Raw genomic sequence first — 22,706 nt, 5'->3', positions numbered from 1 at the left:
AGCTCCTAGCTGACAGCCAGCCCCACTGGCAGTCATGTGAGTGAACCTGCCTGACAGCGGAAACTCCACCCACTCCAGCTGACACAACACGGGGAAGAGAAGAGCAGGCCGCTGAGCCACGCCCAAATCACAGATCCAGGAGCAAAATAAACAACTGCTACTGTCTAAAGTCACTAGATTTTAAGCTGGTTTGTTAAGCAGCAATAACCAAAAGAGCAGAGTAGGATTTGAATCACGAATGCTGATTACAAAAATGGCTTTAGCATTACACCAAAGCAATGTTATACTACATATGCTATAACTAATCAGAATAGAAGGAAGAAAATGTAAAATAAAAAGCCTGATAAATTTCATCAGGCTAACATAAATTTTGTTAATAAAGTTTTTAATAAATTGCACATAGTACTGAGAAAATAATTCAGAGTCCTAGAATCTTTAGTATTCTACATATTGAAAAACCTAAGTATTAATGAATTATTTGTTTAAATTTGGTAATTTAAATTTGGCTTTGTAGGATTTTATGTATGTTGTTTAATGATGTCATAACCAATAGTATAAACCTATACAGAAAACACTAATCCTATAAAACTAGGAAAATTCAGATATTGTCAAATAGAACAACATAAAGGATAAAAGAAATACATTTTAAATGGAACTACATTTACAGACAACTGAGCTTATATAATATAACGTAGCCAAAAAAAATTATCATAATAAAAATAATAAGCTAAAAACATACTATACATTATTTACCAAAAGTAAGCACCTGAGAAAGAGTAACAGTTATTTCAATAACAAGAGAAACCAAGTATTAAATAAAAATGTTAACTATGTCTTAATTTCTTTTTAAAACAATTATGTATAATCCCTTTTCTTTAGAAAATTGGATAATTTTTTTTTAATTTATTTTTTCCCCCAAAGCCCCAGTAGATAGTTGTACGTCATAGCTGCACATCCTTCTAGTTGCTGTATGTGGGACTTGGCCTCAGCATGGCCGGAGAAGCAGTACGTCAGTGCGCTCTGGGGACCCGAACCCGGGCCGCCAGCAGCAGAGCACGCGCACTTAACCGCTAAGCCATGGTACCGGCCCAAAAACTGGATAACTTTAAATGGACTTTGAGAGCTCAAGATACAGAAAAATGCACTATAATAAATATTTTAATAAAATAAAGAATTGCTTTATAACATAAAAATCTACCCACTTAATGTATTTCTTTTTAAGACACAGTTCTACAGAAGAATTGTTTCATAATATAAAAATTTAACCATTTAATGTATTTCTTTTGTAAGGAACAGTTCTACAGGAGTCAACTCTTATTCATCCAAATAGGAACCAGAGAGTTCAATTAATTGTATTTCTTGTCCACCATCTACTTTTATAAGATTTACTCAATAATTTAATTAGTGTGATTATATCATTGAATTAGTACAGGTTCAGTCCTTTTTACTTGTTATAAATCCAGAGCATAAAAAGCAATGTTCAAAAAAGTGACACAAATACAAAATACCTTTACAGAAGGAATTGCATTAGCCCCAAAACTCTGCCTCCTCTTATAATGAAAAGCCTGAGAACCAGAATGATTAATCGATTTGTACCAGAGTGAAGTTAGGCTGGAAGCCTGCCACCCGCTCCCACCTCTTGCATCTTTTCTCATATATTATGCTGCTTCATCGGGCATGAGTGATTCCTATATGGCTATGAAATATAAAATAACGTATGATATTAAGAAAAGAGTGAAGCAAAACAATTTCCTCCACATAAAAGTCATCAAATTTATGTTGAAAAATCAGAATTCTTCATTTTATCAAAGTACTCGCCGAAGCATTTTTCTACACTGCTCGTTTTCCAGGTATGTTTATGTTTACGTACAATGTAACATCGAAAAGAAAATTCATCAAATTTTTAAAAAAATAATTTATAAAAAGTTAGTTACACATTACTTGACACTCTGCTACTTTTAATGTGCCTGACAACATATTTTCATATATTTTCACTTATGATAAATAATGGATACAAGTTGATAGTATTTTTGATTTTGGAGAACATGTTTGCCATGCTATTTAGGGTTAATCATCTAAACACCCTTCTAGTTAGATGGTTAAAAAAGTCAGAAATGTGTTTAATCTTTAAAACTTGTTTCAACACTAAGCCTTAGTTTACTTATCTATAGGATGGTCGTAACTTACTATGTGTATGTAGAGTTACTGTGCAAAATAAATGAAATAAAATATGTAGCTAATATATCTAAAACACTTGGCACCATAGCTGACGAATTACGTACTAATAAATGTTAGTTACTATAGTTATAATAAATTAGCTGCAATAAAAAACATGATATTATTAAGATAGCAAAACATAAAGTATGATTTTGAAAAAAGGCCTACTTAAAACAATGTGTATTTTTCTACTAAAAAGAGATTTGCTATGGTTAATTCAACCTGATAAAGTGGTCTTTTAGATATTAAAAACTTATTCACATTAATCCTCTTAAATGGCAATATATTTTAAATGGCATAAGATTTATAAAACTGAAATTTAATGCAACTTACCAAGAATACATGTGCTATACAAAACAAGGTAAATTCTATAATTTTTATAGCATTAAAATTTTTAAATTTAAAAAATTTTTTAAAATCAAATTAAGAAATTAAATACCAGTGAGAGAGTATACATAAAATGAATTTAGTAAAATTCCTTGACATTTTTTTTAAACAAAGAAGACATTTCCATGTTATATGTACCTACCTGGAGTAGATAAACAGTCGACTATCCCAAAGATCATGATTCCCTCTAGGTCCAGAATGAAAATAACAGGAATCTGTCCCATCGAACATATTCAATCCATCATCTGAATTTTTTGAAGCATGGCTGTGTACCACATCTAAGAGGACTGTAATACCCATCGAGTGAGCTGTGTCAACCAATTCTTTTAGCTCTTCAGGCGTCCCATAACGGCTAAAGGTAAAGAGCACAGGAAAACCAAAATCACATCATATTTAGAGCAAACAGCCAATCATTTACTGTGTATCAACTGTTTTACCAGCACAGTACTAGATACATTAAATATGCAAATGCAGTATGATACAATACTTAGATATGTCAAAGCTGCTTAATATTTGTTATTAAGCAAATTTAAAATAAAAAACTAATTCAAATTTAGCTATTAAATATAGATTTAATCCCAACAAAATTCACATTTTGAGCAGGCAGACAGTAACACTCTGCTTCTCTATGCTCAGAGGTGCTGATTTCCATCTCCAAACCTAGCTAGTGTGGGGAGCCATGGTCATTCCTGTTCCTATACCTGGCCATCCCTCTGAGTGTGTATGGTTGGGGGTGGGCGGCTCTTAAGAGTATTTCTTCAAATGTCCTTGGTCACTTGATTGAGGCAATCCCTCCTGCACTTACTTATTCTCAAACTAGAATGTCCTCAAGTCCCAGAAGGCCAAGAGAATGTGTCATGTCTGTTACCAAGCAGAAAAGATGGGTACCTCACATGCATATGTGTTTATGTTGAAAGCAGTTTGCTAGTCTGCATGAAACAGAAAACAAAAATCACTCCTAAGAGGAAGGCCTTTCTTTTTTTTTTTTTTTAATTTTTTGTGAGGAAGGTTAGCCCTGAGCTAACATCTGTTGCCAATCCTCCTCTTTTTGCTGAGGAAGATTGGCCCTGGACTAACACCCGTGCCCATCTTCCTCTACTTTATGGGATGCTGCCACAGCATGGCTTGACAAGTGGTGCATCAGTCCGCACCCGGGATCCGAACCTGTGAACCCCGGGCCACTGCAGCAGAGCGTGCGACTTAACTGCTACGCCACCAGGCCAGCCCCAGGAAGGCCTTTCTTAACTTATGCAAAATCTCAATATTACAGTCTTCCATAGCATCAATTTTCCCTTTTAAATAAATAATCACTCTTGTGATTAACTGTTTATTTTCTCTCTGCCTCACTAGACTATATGCTCCTTGAGGGCAGGGGCTGTGCCACTCTGGTTTCTCATTATATTGTTCAGTGCTTAGTATACAGCAGATCTCCTGATAGCCAAATCCTTTGGGCAGCAGAGCTATCTTTAAAAAACACAAATAAGATCATGGTATCCTCTACCGAAAATCATACTTGCACTCCCATTGTCCTTAGGATAAAGACCACTGTCCTTGTCATGACGAACTGCACTGCCTAATCTGGATGCTTCCAATAACCTTAGACTTATCTTATGATACTCTACCCGTTCCTCTCCTTATCCCAGCCACCTAGCCTTTTTCACTCACTGAACAGCCTGCTCAATGAATGAACAGCCCTAAACATTTGTTTGTTAAACAAATACTTATTAAGCTATCTACCATGTGTCATGAAGTTTTCTGTGCTCTGGGAATTCAGTACTGAGCAAAACAAATATCACTGCCCTTATAGAATTTACATTCTAGTTGGGAGACAACAAATAAATAAGCAAAATATGTGGAATGTCAGATAGCTTCTCCAAAGAAAAATGAAGCAAAGCCACTGGTGGGAAGGGCTATTTTAAATAGGGTCATCAGTGAAAGTTTTATGAAAAAGGCAATATTTAAGTGAAAACCTGAAAGAAGTAGGGAGTAAGGCATGCGGATATCTAAAAGGAAGAATGATCAGAGAGAAGGGGCACTGGGGACAGAAATGAGCTAGGAGTATTTGGGAAATAGCAAATAGGCTGGTGTGGCTAGAGTCGAATGATCAAGAAAGAGATGAGCCCAGAGAGTCAGCCAAGACCTAGATCACATGGGGTCTTATGGACCAATATAAGACTTTGGCTTTTATTCTGAAAGAGACGGGAATCATTAGAGGGTTCCAAGCAAGAAAGTGACGTGATCTGACTTTTATTTTAAAATGGTTATTATAGAAAGTAGTCCATAAGAATGGAGGGAGAGATGGCTAGAGAAAGGGTAGGAGGACAAGAGAAAACAGAGTGACCAATTAAAGAGCTACTGAAATAATCCACGTAAGAGATAATGGCAACCTGAACCAGGGCGGTAGCAGTTGAAGCAGCCAGGTTTGGGTTACATTTTGAAGTTACAGGTGGCTAGGTTTTATGATAGAGTGTAGGGAGGGACATAAAGGGAAGAGTCAAGTACAATGCAAAGATTTTTGGCTTGAACAACTGGAAGATGAAGATGTCATTCACTGAATTAGGGAAGATGGCAGGAGGAGGAGGCTGGAAGATGAGGTCAGGAATTTAATTTGGGACACGTTAAGTATGAGATATGTATTTCATATCCCAATGTCAAATAGACATTGTTTGAAATTCACAACAGAGGTCAACACTGGAGAGGTAAATTTGGGGGCTGGCATATAAAGCATATTTAAGCCATAAGAATGGATGAGACTTGATGAGATCTCCAAGGTACTCTATATAGATACAGAAGAGAATGGAACCAAGGCCTGACCGCTGGGCGATCCAATCATTAGTGGTCAGAAAGAGCAAAGGAAATAAAGAAGAAGCAAGAAGAGAGGTGGGAAAAATAACGAGAGGGTTTAATATTCTGACAGCCGAGGAAAGAAAAAAGTTCCAAGAAGGTAGGGGTCAGTTCAAGTAAGCTAAGAATTGACCACTGGACTTGACAACATGAAGGTCATCAGCACCCTTAGCAAGAGCAATATTGGTAAAGAGGTAGAGAGGCTGCTCGGAATGAGTTCAAGAAAGAACAGAAGTGAAAGGATTAGAGATGGTAAGTACCGACAACTTATTCAAGGAAAACTACTACACACAGAAGCAGGTAAACGGGTCAGTGACTGTTTCCACATCTGGCATGCTGTCTACCTACTCCCACTTCACCGCTCACCCCCAGTTAACTTTTAATCATGTTTATATCTCAGTTCCAACATCAGTTCAAATCTAATCTAAACTATCAGATCTTTGATTGTATGCTATTATAGAATCCTGTCATTTTCTTCTTAGCTTTTATTACAGGTAGAAATCATAATATGTATGATTGCTGGATTAATGTCTATATGCCACCACAGTGTAAGCTCCATGAGGTGGAGACAGTATTGAACTTGCTCATTCAGGTCAGCACTCCTTCAATGGCGTAGGATCCCTTGGTGTATTTCTGCTCGTTCCTGGGATTTCAGCCTGGGAAGAAGGACAGTCCTTCTGCGGGTAGTCTATGTCCTACTATGGGCCTCCTCAGTCATCTTCCTACATGTCAATCCCTTTCAATAAAAGGATGTGAGCTCTGGCAACAATGGCTTCCATAAGACACGATTTTCCGACTAAAGCTTGGGCCTCCAAGTGCATGACAATTTCAGCAGGTAACTGGATAGTCTTTATTAGAAATCATTTCAAGAAAAGCAACATTAAATCAGGGCCAACCTCTTAGGCTAGATGGAAAGACAGTCTATGATCTTAATAAAAGAAAATGCTCAGCTTCTGTTAATTCTGTTAACCCTAAAATAAGTTACAAAACAACATCATATAAAATGTAAAACTTCATTTGTTTTAAATTTTTTGATCAAATAAGAATGGATATAATGAGTCTTTCATTTTACCTTGAAGCTGCAAAGAAGCTTGTGATTTGGTAACCAAAACTGGCATAGTAAGCATGCTCCATGATCGCCATCAACTGAATGCAGTTGTATCCTACACAAGCGAAAGTCAAATAGAGATTAAAGTCACATTAAAAAAAAAAAGTAATAAAAAAATATATAACAGCATCCTTGTTCTAAAGACATTAAATTTTACTTAAAATCATTTACATATAAATGATTTGATCATTTTGAAAAGTTCTACTACTTTAACATCTTTTGCTCGTCTGACCTTCTCACACAAAATCGGACAGCTGGTTCTTGAGGGTTACATTCTAACTAGCTATTTGAAATGTCTTCATTTTAACAAGTAATAAATGATATGCAAATATACTCTTAATTTGGATTTAGAATATTAAAGATGGCAATCTGCATATGCTAAACTTCAGTTGCACTTGTAATGTTCATACTGAGGATTATGAATGCTAAATAAAAGTAACTGATTGCATGCCATATCCTTTTTATTTTACATTTTATTTATATTTCAGTTATTGCTACCATATAGCATAAGATATACCAGCAAATCCATTTTTCTACAGGGTAGCTTTTACAGTGCCAGCATTAATTCTTCTACTTGCCACTATTTCTTGCACCTATAAAGTTACTCAAGTTGCATGTGTGCACGGATGTATAAGCAGACACACACACACACATGCTCACACACACAACTTTCCTTTCTCTGTCTAAAAATGTTTTGCTTTAACACTAAATGAAGTGACTCAAAAAGGTAGGCATTATATTTTTAAAAATCCATAACACTTAAAAGTATTTACTAATGTATTTTCTTTTTTTCAGTGAGGAAGATTAGCCCTGAGCTAACGTTCAATGCCAATCCTTCTCTCGCTCTTTTTTTTTTTTTTTTTTTTTTTGCTGAGGAAGCTTGGCCCTGGGCTAACATCTGTACCCATCTTCTTCTACTTTATATGAGACGCCGCCACAGCATGGCTTGACAAGTGGTGCATCAGTGCATACCTGGGATCTGAACCCGAGAACCCCGGGTTGCCACTGAAGCAGAGTGCACACACTTAATGGCTACACCACTGGGTCAGCCCCACTAATGTATTTTTGTGTGTGTGTGTGTGTGTGAGGAAGATCAGCTCTGAGCTAACACCCATGCCAATGCTCCTCTTTTGCTGAGGAAGACTGGCCCTGAGCTAACATCCGTGCCGATCTTCCTCCACTTTATGTGGGACACCACCACAGCATGGCCTGACAAGTGGTGTGTCAGTGTGCGCCCGGGATCCAAACCCGGACTGCCTGCAGTGAAGCGCGCGCACTTAACCGCTACACCACGGGGCCGGTCCCCCCACTAATGTATTTTTAATGTAAGCAAATAATCAGAGAAGAAACTTTTGGTCTCTTTAAAAAAAAAAAAAACTAAAAAAGTCAGGTTTTCTTCTTCAAAGCACAATTTGGTAAAATTTCCAAATATGATTTGATTGCTTTGAAAGTTTACATTTCTGTAACATACATAGAAAATATTCTTATTCTGTTCTCAAAGTCCAATTCATGTCAATGTAGCTTCTCATGCACATATTTCAGTACATAATATTGGAACAATTACAAATTCACATTCAGAATTAGGGATTCGTAAGTTTAAAGAATAATATAAACTTCATGGTTTATAATCTGCTGAAAAGTTATTATTGTTGGCTTTTTATTGTAAAAAAAAAATCAAATTAACTATCAGGCCTGATGGAAGTATATATATAAACTACTGCTCAGAAATACAATTACATATTTCATAACAAAATATAGTTTGTAGTTTATTTGCCTATTATGCAATTAATATTATTTTTATGTTTAAGCACCAATTTGTAGTTTTTATTACTAATTTTATGGCATTAATCATTCTGGATTCATTTATGTTCAGAATACTGGCCTAGACGATTCAAACACAAAGATGAACGAGAACCTTATTCTGCTGAACGTTTTGCAAGAACTGGGTCATAAACGATTTACTACTTATAAAATGACAAAATATCACAAATACAATAATTTTAATATAATATCTATTAAAATAATTAATATAAAATTCTCCAAACATTGATTTAATTTTGGTTTCTGGAACCTGATCTCATCATCACAGATCATTAGGATCCATACATAACTGAAAACTTTAACCATGAGTTACAAACCTGTCCTCTGGACAAAATTTGGACTGCCTACCAGAAACAGAATAATTAAATGTACTTTATCTTCCTGCCTAGCCATTGGAGCAGGTGCTAATATGCTTTGAAATGATAAAAAAGCATTACCTCTAAAAAAAAGCAACCGATTCAAAGCATACTGAATCAAAAATTCAGCAGTACATTATTCACTCTCCTGGTTGTTCTTATGAAGACAGGGTCTGTGTCACTTCAGTCCAATACACAAACATCTAGAACAATATGTCTCACATAGAGGATGCACTATAAATATTGGTCACTTAAGTCATCCAAACAAGAGCTATATACACGACTCTGATATAAAATGAGTTCCCAGTCACCTTACAAATGTAAGATTTTTTTCCCTAACAGACTAAAATGAACAGGCTATAATCAATGACCACTCAAATTGATAAAAGTTCTCTCCAGTAAAAAAGTAATTATGCTTACATATTTATCTACAATTTTTCAAGCCATCAGTTCATATTACTTAAAATTGAAATTGGAATTATATCTTGAATTCTTATGCTCTATCTTATTTCATTTCTCTTTTCTATGCTATCACTATTACAGGGCAATTTGAGAAGCCTAAAATAAAATGCATTTCTATTACATATTTAATCTCTTAGCACAAAAAAGAGACACTTGTAATTAGTTTTTCTAATAAGAGAACAGATACATTAAAATTTTAGCTGAACAAAAATCACAGTTATTACTTACCAAGGCCTTTGATTCTTGGTAGTACATTGCATGTAAAATGTTTATAAGAAGCTACTTTTCCTTCATGGGAAGAAATTCCCACATGAGATTCATAAATTCTTAGACTTCTTGGCTTCTTTGGTCTGGAATGCTTAAACTACAGAATATAAGATTACATACAGAATGAGACCAGAAATGCAGGTATGACACAAGTTGATTCAGTATGTAAAATGAAATGATGAATCAACTCAGTCAAATACTTTGGAACTGTTTTTGCATATAAAAGGCATTGGCTATATCCATTAAATTTTCTTTTGGAAAAAAGTCCTTTTTATGATCATGTTAATGGACCTATTTTAAAAGAGTAATCATGTAATGGCTTACACCTTATCATTGAGTGAAGATATATTTTAAGCCTAAGCCTTAGAGAAAACATAAGAGCTGTGAAATGCACACATAATTATTAAATGCAAAGCATTTATCAACAAGCTCCAATAACTTAAAGGACAGAAAAGTGAGTTCAAAGACACCTACAACTCTTGTCAATAAGACAGCCTTAAAAATTACTCTAATTAACACATTCAGGGGATGTCTTCGCTATTCCTTGCTCCTAAGGAGACTGATCCTGCTTCAAACCCATGACAGTGAGAAATATTACATCACTGAAGAGTCTGATGAATCAGAAATTATAGCTAAAATTTTTTAAAAAATCAGTATCCCTTACAGGTAGTCTGTAGAGATTTAGTTTTCTTCCCCCCACCACCTCAGAAACACACAATAAAACAAAAACTCACTTCTATACTTTATTGGCTACAGATGAGAGACTCTAATATATGTAAGTATAACATAATGGGTGCACTATGACGTCAAATATTAAACCAGTGGCGAAGAGAGAAACTGAACGCTACTATAAAAGTTATAAAAGTAAAAATTAATTTTCCTAGAAATATTGGAATAAGCATTTATTTAAAGATTTGTTGTTCTCACTTTATATGGCTGTTCTGGATCCCAGTGTATCCAATCATAATTCACATTATCACTTTCACGAACCACATACTTCGCCCACGGTGAAATACGATACAAGATCTCTCCACTTTTACTCCTAATAACCACCTAAAAAGAGAGCGAGATGTTACTGCTTTAAAATACTTTCAAAACTCTAAGAAAATGCGTAATAGTAGATGAGCACTGCAACAAGTAAGAATAGGAGGGATGCTCTTAAGAATCTAAACTACCATCCAGACATGTGACCTTAAAGATGTTTATGAACTTTGCTTTCCTCATGTAGCTGCAGTATGTGATCCTTAAAGTCACTTCCAGCTTGAATATTTTATGATTCTCTGGCAATTTCCATCATTGCCAACCAACCTTTAGACTGGTTAATTAAAGTAAACATACAGTAGATAGTAAAAAGATAAGAATATTATTTGGAAGCTACTGTCAATAAATCAATCAACAAGAAGAAACAATCCTACTTTATTAAAAAAAGCCACAAGTTATATCACCATGTCTTTCATTTCCTTTTCATAGCACTATAACATTTTCAAGAAGCTAAAGGAGAAAAATGGGTTTTGATTAACACGGGTATCGTGTGTGCACACACACACACTACCCTGCAAATCTTTTCCACCTCTTCTCAGTATCATCTACACTAAATTCTCAGTATGCTTTACCATATAAAACCAAATATCTTCCCCTTTAACCACCCATTCCTATATTTGCAAAAAGTATCACTATCGTTATCAATAATAAAAAATAACAATAAAAATGCAAATACAATTTTTACTGAATCCACCATTTTAGACTTAGTACTCAATAGAAGACTGGGAGTTTATCAGCATGGTTAGATAATAAAGTGAGCTACGTAAACAGAGTTTCCAAGTGATTCAAATTATAGAATTTTTCGAAGTTTTTTTTCAATTAAACATTCTAAAAGTAGGTAGAGTATGACCAAAAGTGTTCAGATTAGGAGCTATATTATGCTGCCAGCGTTGAGAACATATTCTTCAATCTGCATTAATAGAGAAAAGCTCAAGTATGCATAATTCTTGGTAATTAAATATTTGTATAACACTTTATAGTTTAGAAAGAACTTTGATAGTCATATCTCACTTCATTTCAGAGAATCCTTATACCCCAAATATTAAGTAAGATTAAGTGAGTTGCCAAAAATTCCCAAGTCACCAAGTGGCAGAGCCAAAAGCTGAACACAGAGCTTCTGATATTCACTTCCTTGCTCTTAAATGGTGACCACAGCACTTTCTTCAGATACCAAAAAAGAAACAATCATGATTTATAATGGAAGGGGCAGGTGAGGGGTGAAAAGGAATGTCTAACTTACATGAACTCAATTCTTTCTCCTTCATTATGCCTCCCACTTACTGAAGCCAATCATAGTGATGTGTTGCTATTATTCAAGTAATTATCACAAAACCATGAATGAATACAATCAACTCACTTCAGGAGTATTTTATCCCAAAAGATATGTCCCTTAAGCCACATGAATTTCTAGTATAATATACAATAGTGATATGTTTGAGAAAAGGTCCTTTTGCTCATTCATCAACCCAGAACAAAGGTTATGGTGAAATAAAATACTAGAAATCAGTTTTCAAGGAACAGCTAATTCACTGAAATCACTCTGCCTAATCCACCCATCTATCTTTTCTCTCTTTTGCAAATGGCTCTACAATCCCTCCAAAGGATGAATAAAACCAATAACTATTTTTGAAGGTATCTGTTGGCAGAGAGAATATTTGAAATTTTGAGTAAAGAACATAAAGAATCTCACACTGAATATAATTTCCACATTCTTTGGAACATTAATTTGTTTACCTTGATGTACGCATGAATGTCTTCAGAGGCTACTGAGTGACGGGTGTGAGAAAGAACCGTCCCTCCATGGGTCTCTCACAGTCCTACATATTTTGCTGGGTGAGTATGCCGAGAATACAAGGTCCTGACTGTCATTGACAGGGGCCATTTCTCAGGGTTGTGTTTGCACCAAGCAACCCTGAGCAATGAGATAATGTCTTCCTTGAAGACACAGAACAGGCTTGCTTACTGCTTGCTATAAAAGAATGGATTCTCCAAGATGAATATTCCTCAGCTAAGATGCAAACCACCCACGTGAGTAGCATCTGTCTGGACCACATGTCACCCCTGTGGGACTCGGAAGAGGAGAGAAGCCAATGCAAATATGATGCTCATACTGCTTACTGTGCTATGGCTAATAAAATCATTTGTCTCTAACTCAGGAGTCCCTTGTTTTCTGCCAGAATCCAAGAAACAGTAACAACCTATAAACTTCTATGTAGGGTAAACTTAAATCCTACACCTGACAAAGTCTTTCACTGAATGACTTCAATATTTTTGTTTCCAAAAGTTCTGTTTCTTCCATCCCAACAGTCATTTCTATTAGTGTTGCTTCTTGGGGTGAAAACTTAATTACCCAATTCCCTCCTTCTTTCTTGGTGACAGAATTATAGCCTGGGTCCCTGAATGATAAGCAAAACAAAGTTTCTCACCAAATCTGGAATACTTATCTGTGATCATTACATAAAAGGTAAACAAATTTCTCTGTTCTTTAGGCCCTTGAATTTTGGAGGTACCTTTGTTACAGCATTTTAGACTTTCTTAAGCAAATGCACTTGCCTAGAGTAGGTACCTCACCTCACTTTTGATTTGCTGTTCCTAAATGGTTGTGGTAACCAGCTAAGAGTATTATAATAAATATAAATAAATCTAACTTGAGAGACATTCCAATAAATAAAGAATATAATCTTTCTGGACTAAACTTTGCTCACACAACATTTTTGGGGGGATGGGAGAGAAAAGACTACTTTCTAGATTTTTGCTCTCATGAGTTCAGATTCAGAAAAAAGATTTTTTAAATGATGAGACTTTATATCATTTAATTTATATTTAATTTATATTTATATTTTATTTATATATATTTTATATATTTATATATTTTATATATATTTTATTACTTTATATTTAATTTATATCATTTAATTTAATAGCACATGCTATATAGCAAACTGACAAGAAAGAGCCAGCTTGCTTGATCTTTCAATGATGATAAGTCTAATAGCTGACAGGTAAAAGTTCACATGATACTACCAAATAAAAAGTCTGTTTTTTGGTACATACACTGCTAGTATGCATATAAAATAGTATAGAATTTCCAAATAGCAATTTGGCAATATGCATGAAAAATTCAAAAAAAGTAATTCTCAATGACTCAGCAATTCTAATTATAGAAGTTTGCCCTGTGGAAATAATCAGATATGTGCCCAAAGAATTATATCCTTGCCTACTAATTTTAGTGTTACTTTTATTAGCAAAAAGTGAATGACTGAATAATGTATTATTGTTAAAAATTATACTATTGAATTATATTAAACGTTGCAAGAAAATTCTCCAAAATTATAAAAAAGAATGTATCGCATCTTCCTAATGTAAATGCACACAAATTCATAGACTAAAATATTTAAAAAGTTAGAATATTGAGATGGTTAGCTATAGAGGGAGGGATTATTAGTAGCCTTTATTTTCCAGTTATATGTTTCTGTACTGTTATCACTTCATTTCGTTTATATGACTTCTATAATCAGAAAAAAATAAGTGTTTCAGTAAAGATTGCAAATAGATGGATTATGTAATTGCACACACACTTGTGGAGCTGTCTTACTCAAGTTGCATGCTTTGTGGACCTTAAACATATTGACAGTTTTAAAAATAGAACTTTAAAAAATACATCAAATCACTTCAAAGGAATATATTAATGAAAATAATAGCATGATGATTTTTTAATAGTGCAAATAAGACATTTTGTAAAATTGTAACATTTTGTAACATTGTAAAAAAGTTATTAGGCTCTTTTTTTCTTTTTTTGTGAGGAAGATTAGCACTGAGCTAACATCTGCTGCCAATCCTCCTCTTTCTGCTGAGGAAGACTGGCCCTGGGCTAACATCCGTGTCCATCTTCCTCTACTTTATATGTAGGACGCCTGCCGTAGCATGGCTTGATAAGCGGTGTGTAGGTCCGTGCGGGGGATCTGAAGCTGCAAACCCCATGCCGCCAAAGTGGAGCGTGTGAACTTAACCACTATGCCACCCGGCCAGCCCCTTAGGCTGCTTTTATTAATCAGCCAAATTAACCCTTTGGCTTCAGGGAGGTTACCATCAAAAGATATTTTTAGGGTAAATAGAGAAGTGAATAAAAGAAATTCCTACCTGTGCAGAAGTCAAATCGACGTAGTGAATTGTATGAAGTCAAATTTTATTTAGAAAATGACATTTAGAACTCAAATATACAATATAAGAAAGAGTTTAGTAAAATAGTGCAGACCTAAAAAAATTTTACGTGTGTATTCATTCTAGAAATCTTTTGAAATGCTTCTTGCCAAAGAATACTGTTCCTATGGACTGGAAAATTACTGAAATAAGATGCTCCTCAGGTGGCCAACTGTTACATAAAAATAGTGGATGTGTTCAGCTGGTTAGAAGCGTTAGCATGCTCTGAAAAACAGTATTGAATGCAACTCTAGGCTTCATAAGTGAATGTATAGAAGACCAAGAGAAAAGGCACAAATACTAAATAATATAATTCAATTTGCCCAGATTATACTTCCAAAATCACAACTACATGCTATGAGACAAAGCTTTTCCTTAAAAAAATGCTTAAGAGGGGGGTGAAAAAAAAAGATATTAACGAAAATAACTATTTGATAGAGTACATGTCAAAGTAAATAACCAAAGTCATTTCTAATTTATGAAGCAAAGTTATCTCCTCCTCTTTTAAATTACCTCTAATGTATATAATATCCACAGTAATTGATACAATGTATATTCAAATATATAAATATATAAAAATATAAAATATATATCACATAAAATATATAAACACTGGATATGCCATACCAGTGTGCAATGTTGAATATCAATATTCGATGTGTGTGTTTAAATGTGATTAAAATATATATGCGTGTGTGTGTGGATAGAGAGAGAAATTTACACACATACATATGTTCAAAACATATTGTAATCTATTCTTAAGTAATTAAAAAAAATTTTATATATCTGAAATCTACTGAAATATATTTGACATATAACATTGTATAAGTTTAAGGTGTACATGTTTATTTCATACATTTTTATATTATAATGATTTAAGTAATTTTTAGAAGTAGGTAGGATAAAAATAAAGAAGAGAAATTGCTAGAAAAGGTAATCAAAAGTTCATAATTAAGTAGGAAAATAAGTGATATTGGAGAGGAGAATTTGGTGGTTCTACCAAGGACCAGAATCCTGAAGAAATAAATGTGCGTTTTTAAAATTTACAAATAACATAGTATAAACATTACTTTAAAACGTATAGATATAATTATTAAAACTTTAAAATTGCTTAATATAATTTAATCTCATTCATAATTTAATCTCATTTTAATTCAACTCAAATTTTACTAGTAATCTTTATTTTAAAAAAAGACCTATGAGTATAAATTTTATTCATAGTTTTGTTTGTGATTACTACTAGACCAATTTTAAGATTCTGTAGATTATGTAAGAAAGAATATCTTTGCCATTGTGGGAGGCTGAAAAACTGTCCCCTGGAAGATGTCCACATCCTACTCTCTAGAATCTATGAACAACACTTTATACAGCAAAAAAAAAATGAATCTTTGTAGATGTGATCAAAGTAAGAATCTTAAAATGGAGAGATTATCCAGATTATCCAGGAGGGCAATCATATATATCCTTAGAAGAGGCAGGCAGAGGGAGATTTCACACATAGACAGAAGAGGAAAAAGCGATGTGACCAAGGAGGCAGAGACTAAGTGACACAGATACTCCCATGTAATTATTTTCAGAGACTGAACAAAAAGAACTACTCTTTACACGATGCAAATAAAAGCTCTAAATTTACAATAAGGAAAAGCTAAGGAGCTATTTTTTCTACTCAATACCTGATATATCCACTTCATTAAACAGAGATGAGACTATTTCAATAGATAGATAGTCAGTTGGCAAAAAACAATAATAATAATAATGCTTATTGAATAGATTTCATTCCGAATTTTCTAATTAGGGATATCAGCAACACTATCTAATATTAAAATGTATTTCGTTATGAACTTTGAGTTTATATTTCAATTAATGAGGGAAGAAAACCAAGACACCAATAAAAGTATCAAGGCAGTTTTCTAATAATAATAAGGCCCTAATAAGTAAATGACCACTCTGTAGATAAACTTTCATAAAACTAGATATAACTGATTGGTAAAATTACATAAATTAGGGTTCTAGATAAGCTATAATTGACATTACCATTGTTTATATATTGAGCCTGCTATAGGTAGCAAATAACATAACTCTGTTTTTTGAAATTTTTTAAATTTTCTGTTAATTTTACCTGGATACTAAAGTTCATACATTTTAGGGATCTCCATCTTTGTTTCATAATTTAGTTCATAATTCTCAATTAATCAAACAACCTTACACAAGTCATGTGCACATAAAATCATCATAAAAATTATCTTTGTGATGTCCTTTATATATACAATGTTCAGGGATTGAGAGAGGTGGAGAAGATACTAAATGATTAGATTAAGCCCCTTAAGCTCTTATGTTTCGCAGTACTGGACACTATACGAAAGAAAAGAAAAGGCTATATCCTTGTTAGTAGTTTAACTAAGAAAAGATAGAAATCAGTTGAACTTCGAAAGTAACAACCTAGTGATGATTTTTCATTGGCTTCCATTATTTGTGATTTGTATGAGATTTCTTATTTTAAAACATGCCATCACAATTCATTTTTTTTTCTTTAATAAGAAACAAGAAATCTTTCCAAGATTGAACCCAGTAACAACAGTTTGAGTAGAAATAGTTAAAAGATTTCTCTTACAAAAATGAAGCCACTAATTAAAAAAACAAAAAAAAAGCCTTCCTTAAAAGAAAAGATTAAGCATACTAGCTATGAAAAATAAATCTGTAATGTCACACAAACAAATATCAGATCAAATAATACCAAACTTTGGCATAAAGGACACCAATGTGCAGAACAAAAAGAAACGATTTTTGAGGTATAATACTCATAGTTACTTTGCTCCTGATTTAACACCAACTGTAGAATTACAGAGATATAAACATACATTTCTATAATACATATGGGAGAGAAGAAACTGCAGAATATTGTCAAAAAGAAATAAATGAAGATCAGTAGTTGCTTCTTCTAAAAGCAGGTCCTTATTTAGAATGATTTAGAGGGACAGATCCTCCTGTACCTATAAAAAGGAGTATTACTCCCAAACGTTTCCACCCCAGCTCTCCCATCTTCTAGTCAAGTTAAGAAGTATTACAACTATAATATTTTTTTCTGTTTCTGTCTTTTGACTGAGGCAAATCTTTAAAGAAATAAACAACCAAGCAGAACTGATAAAGTGTTTGCTTCATTACAAGTACATTACCTGAACAAAAACCTTATAAAGTGAGGTCACTACGAAAAGACAAAATCCAAAGGGATTATGTGAGATTTAGGAAGCAGGCATTGAAAACGATATCCCTGAGCAAGTGAGAATAACTACTCCTAAGCGAAAAGAATAGGAACAATGCTGCAATGTTGTAATCCGGTAAAGATTGATTAGGTGTCTTAGACTAGAAAACAAATGAATTACACATGACATACAAATATAGGAATTAAACTTCCAAGATATTGAAAAATCAATATAGTAATAAAAGAAAAAAGCTATGGAAAGGGGAAAAAATCAGTGAGTTTTCATTACTGAAAAAGTATGCTTCAAAGAGACTCATCCATGTGCAGAGAAGGCTAGAATTCTATTAAGTAAACAGAGTTATAACCTGGAATAATGCCAATAAAAAAATCTAAGAAGTATTTTCAGAAGTGCTAGGAGAGGGGAGGTACTATCAAAAGATCAGTTAAAGCTCTCTTTAAAATATTTCATTAGGTATAATTACAAAAGTCTATATGGTGATAAATTGAATCATTTGAAGAAAAGAATATGAATCTGAAGCAATCACTCTAAGTGCCACTGAAATGAAGTAAAATATAAAGTGTGGGGGAAAAAAAGAAATAATTCAGCCCTTAAAAGAAATCTAAAGAAATTCCAGAGACTAGATACAGAATATATAATTCTAAAAATCATAAGATCTTTTGAGAAAACATACAAGTATATATTTAATATACATTGACACTAATATCTCCAAGAATATAATTAATAAAAAAATAAATAAAGAAAACAGTTAATGATGAAGAGAATTCTTCCTAATATTTAAATATTCTTTATAAATTAAGGTCTCATAATATAGATTGCAACACTATCACTCTTTTCTCTTTTCTTCCACAAAAGACACGTATTTTGCCAGGCATAGGTGGTATCAGGGGAAGGAGAACTACAAATAGGTATGCATGAATGTTGATAGGGAAATAAGAGATGAGAAAGTGACGACGAAACAGACAGTACAATGGGGAATAGATAATGACTACACATGAGATGTAACTCAAGATATGCATTTGGGTAATTTCTTATCAACTGATTTTTTTCTAGCATTCTTGCAGGTGATAACACATGGTCAAGAACTGTAGTGACCCTTTTGATAATGGATTCAGGCACTGGAGGTGGAGAGAGTGACCACGGGAAGAAGTAGTGGTAAACAGGAGTCTTTACAATGGAGCTGTTTACTTTAAACCTTCCTAGTCGAGGTGTATTTAAATTATTAAACATGGGTACTCCCATCTTATGCAGACAGCAAAGACACAGGATAGCTAACACACTTTGATCTCTAAGTGTGACAAGCTCTCTGGAGAAGCAGGGAAACTTCTCTGACAATGCACTGATAAAGCACAGGTCAGGGAACTACTCACCTGACTCCTGCGTGAGGCTCAGAGAATATCCATGAGCTGAGATGCAGTGACCTATGGCTGACTGTTTCAAAAAAAACATCTGTCCATAACACATTTTTTTTTCCCATTTAGGGACACATTGAGTCACTTGAGGAAATTTATTGCTATTGGTATATTAGAATGGGTAAAGACAGACTGAGGACTGAAAAAGAAAAAACATTAAATTGAAGAGGGTTCAACATTAATGTTGACATTTAACATACATTTAACTGTGCTACTCAATAAAACAACTCAGCTTAAATGTAAATACTTAAATCATAAAAAGATTATATCATATGTATTTTACCATGAGAAAAAGGTTATGTCCTGTAGGTGTACCTTTATTCATTATTATTTGAAGGCACACTTGGCCAAAGTGCAAATACTTCTATTAAACACAACCAAAAGTAATACCCACCTAAACAGTCACAAAATCTAATTTTCTTCTGTTTTCTGGCCCACATTTAAAGATCAAATACTAAATAAAAGCTCTCTTTAAAAAAACGATGCCTAGATAATTTAGAAGAAAAAAGCATGAACTACTTTTATTAAAAAAAAAAAACCCTAAACAAAAATGAAAGTTTTCAGTTCTCCATACTTTATAATCATATTTAAAATCTACTATGCCCACACTGAAGGACAAAAGAATAAAAGATTATAAAATAAGTGCAAGATATTTCACAGTACATAGATATAAGAAAAAGAAAGTGTGTTAGTGCATTTAAAGTATTTCTAGAATCTATGTTCACATAAAGGGAGCAATCAGGGAACATATTCATGAACAGTCTAATTTTCTAGATACTTGTGATTCACTTCCATAAACACTAAAAGAGAAAGAGGAAAAGAATATTTTTTATAGCTATATTTCTAAAATGTATTCTATATTCCCTTGTGGCCTTAACAAAGAGAATTAAACACTTGTTGAAATTGAATTGTATACGCTGAACTGTGACATGTTTGGAATATGAACATTTCCCCTCTGAATTCAGTAAAGAGAATATTAGACTTTTATATGTGTCTTTGGCAGCAGTTTTCAATCCTGGATGTACAATGAGAACTATCTGAAGAACATTTTAAAAAAAAGGTGCCCGAGCCCTATTTCTATCCACCACCACCAGCCTACCCATCACCCTTGATGCTGACTCTGTAGTCTGCAGTCTAGTGCCTTAGGAGATAAAAGCTGGAACTGAAAAAGCGAAAGACAAAGTAGCTACGGGGACCAGTGACCCAACAATAAGAGGCTAGATTTTTATTAAAAAAGAAATTATGGGGAAGGAAAGAAAACTAACACCAGAATTACAGAGAATAATTTTCTAAAACCTTGATAATAATGAATATCTTTGCAAATGATAAAAAGTATTTTGCAATGAAATTTGTCTCAATCTCAACTTTGAATTTTAATTTATTTCTTATTCAGTAATAATTTACAATTCTCTTTAATTTCTTCTAATTGATAGTCTAATCATCCTATCAATTTATTATTGTCAAACAATTAAGTTCGTAAACTTAATCTCACTTCAATCACTAAGGGCATCCATGCTGGCTCAAAATTTATTCATTTTTGGTCCTGAGTATAACCATGAATTCCTCACATCATTTACTTATCTAAAGTTTTCCACTATACTTTTAAGGAATGCCTTCGCAAAAGGTATGGTGAATTTATTCAAGCTTCTGATCTTACTCTATAGTTCTAACCCATCATTTTAGAAAATTTCACAGTTTCTATACTATGTATCACATAAATCATTCTGCAAAACAATATTTATCATTGCTACTTTAAATGCCATTAATATAACTGCATGATTTTCTTTATAATACTATGTTCTTAGGAATTCCATTTATAATTTTTATTTAGAAGTTGTAGCAGATATTAGCTCTTTAGTCAGTCAAACTACTTTCTGGCATTCTTCCCTGTAACAGAGAGAATGGAATACTTAAAATCACATTTTTCACACTCTCTTGCAGCTAGGTTTCTACATAGTAAATGCACCCTGCAAGATCTAGAAGGAAGAAACTAGCACATGGGGTAAATCAGATGGAGATCAATCTTTTTTGCCTAAGAACCCTGAATGATACTTAATCTAATAAAATGTCATTATCGCTATAAGTATGAACAGTGGAAAACTCAAAGATAATTGACATGCCACAATTCATTACCTCACACATTCATAATTTCCATTTTTAGCTCCCCACACACAACTACATACACATTCAGAATCAGCTTTTTTGTGAGAAATAATCATAAAAAAGGTGTTTTGCATGGGGAAAATGCTTTTCTTCCTGCATTTGGTTTCAAAGTTCAAATTTTAAAATCTGAATTTTATAAGCAGACTTGATATGATTATCAAGCCAAAAAAACTGTTGGCAATACACAGGAATCCTCAGGGAGCAGAGAGAGTACTGGGGGGAGGTGCAGGGATAATTTGTACCGAAACTGGGATTTGAAGCAGCACTCATCACGAAAACTAAAAGATTCTTTGACCTAACCTAGGACGTGATTTTGAAAGAACACACCGAATGTGGAATATGAGACACTGCAAAGTCCAAGCAAGTTTAAAAAAGCAGTGGAATAAGCAGGCTCAAATGAGGAAAAGCTAGAGGCAGAATGTGGAATGGAGGCCTAGAGAATTGAAGGAGAACAGAGCAGATTTCAAGCTTAGACAGGCAAAAATAGAAAACTCTCAGGATCTATCAAAAGAGCGCCTGTACTATGAAAACAAACAGTATAGGTGTGCCCAAACTTGGGCCTAAAATGATCAAGAACTCTTGAAAAGAAAAAGAAAACACCTACAGGATTAATTTCTTTAGATGTTAAAATTGCTTTTTATATAATTATTAATTTAAAAATCAGTTCTCAGGAACAAATGGAAAGAGTTGCCACTGGTGAGACAGCTTCTGGGTGCTCTAAGAAAAGACTATGCTTACAGCATAGCTTCCAATTGCTTCAATCAGCAACCAAATATGCGTTAAATGTACCCACGATGAAATTATCTATTTGCCAAAAATAATGTTTCAATATTTATAGGTGAGTGAGGTGTTACTTTCATGTCTGACTTACAGATTCACTTGAAAGAATGGTGAAAATATTCACATGAACAGAGATTTGCAAAAATCACTCAATGTAACTACCAGTGCAAGACATTAGGAATCATTATTTCATTATTATTATCACTTCAAACCTCTCAACATGACTGTTCATAAATGTGACTTCTTAAGTCAATACAATAGAATTAATTGGCCATCATAAGCTATCAATATTTAGCATAGTGATAGAGTTAATCCAGTTTAATATAAAGATGCAAATGTCAATGATATTGTTATTTACAAAGGCAACAAACAAAAGCCATTACCTGTATATTCTTCAATTTATACTATTTCATTGAGTTCAAATTTGTAT

General features: G+C 33.6%; 1 protein-coding gene across 1 annotated transcript in view; it reads right to left on the bottom strand.

Moving 5' to 3' along the window:
- Positions 1-22,706, bottom strand: part of GBE1 (1,4-alpha-glucan branching enzyme 1) — a 258,313-nt gene that overhangs the window by 124,892 nt on the left and 110,715 nt on the right. The window contains exons 4-7 of the mRNA XM_058570688.1: positions 10,390-10,515; positions 9,424-9,559; positions 6,521-6,611; positions 2,747-2,956 (exon numbers count right to left, since the gene is read on the bottom strand). Of these exons, the coding sequence (XP_058426671.1) occupies positions 2,747-2,956; positions 6,521-6,611; positions 9,424-9,559; positions 10,390-10,515 (563 nt within the window). The remainder of the gene's footprint in view (positions 1-2,746; positions 2,957-6,520; positions 6,612-9,423; positions 9,560-10,389; positions 10,516-22,706) is intronic.

Source organism: Diceros bicornis, chromosome 27, assembly GCF_020826845.1.
Source record: "Diceros bicornis minor isolate mBicDic1 chromosome 27, mDicBic1.mat.cur, whole genome shotgun sequence".
NCBI lineage: Eukaryota > Metazoa > Chordata > Mammalia > Perissodactyla > Rhinocerotidae > Diceros > Diceros bicornis.
This window is presented reverse-complemented; position numbering and strand designations above follow the sequence as displayed.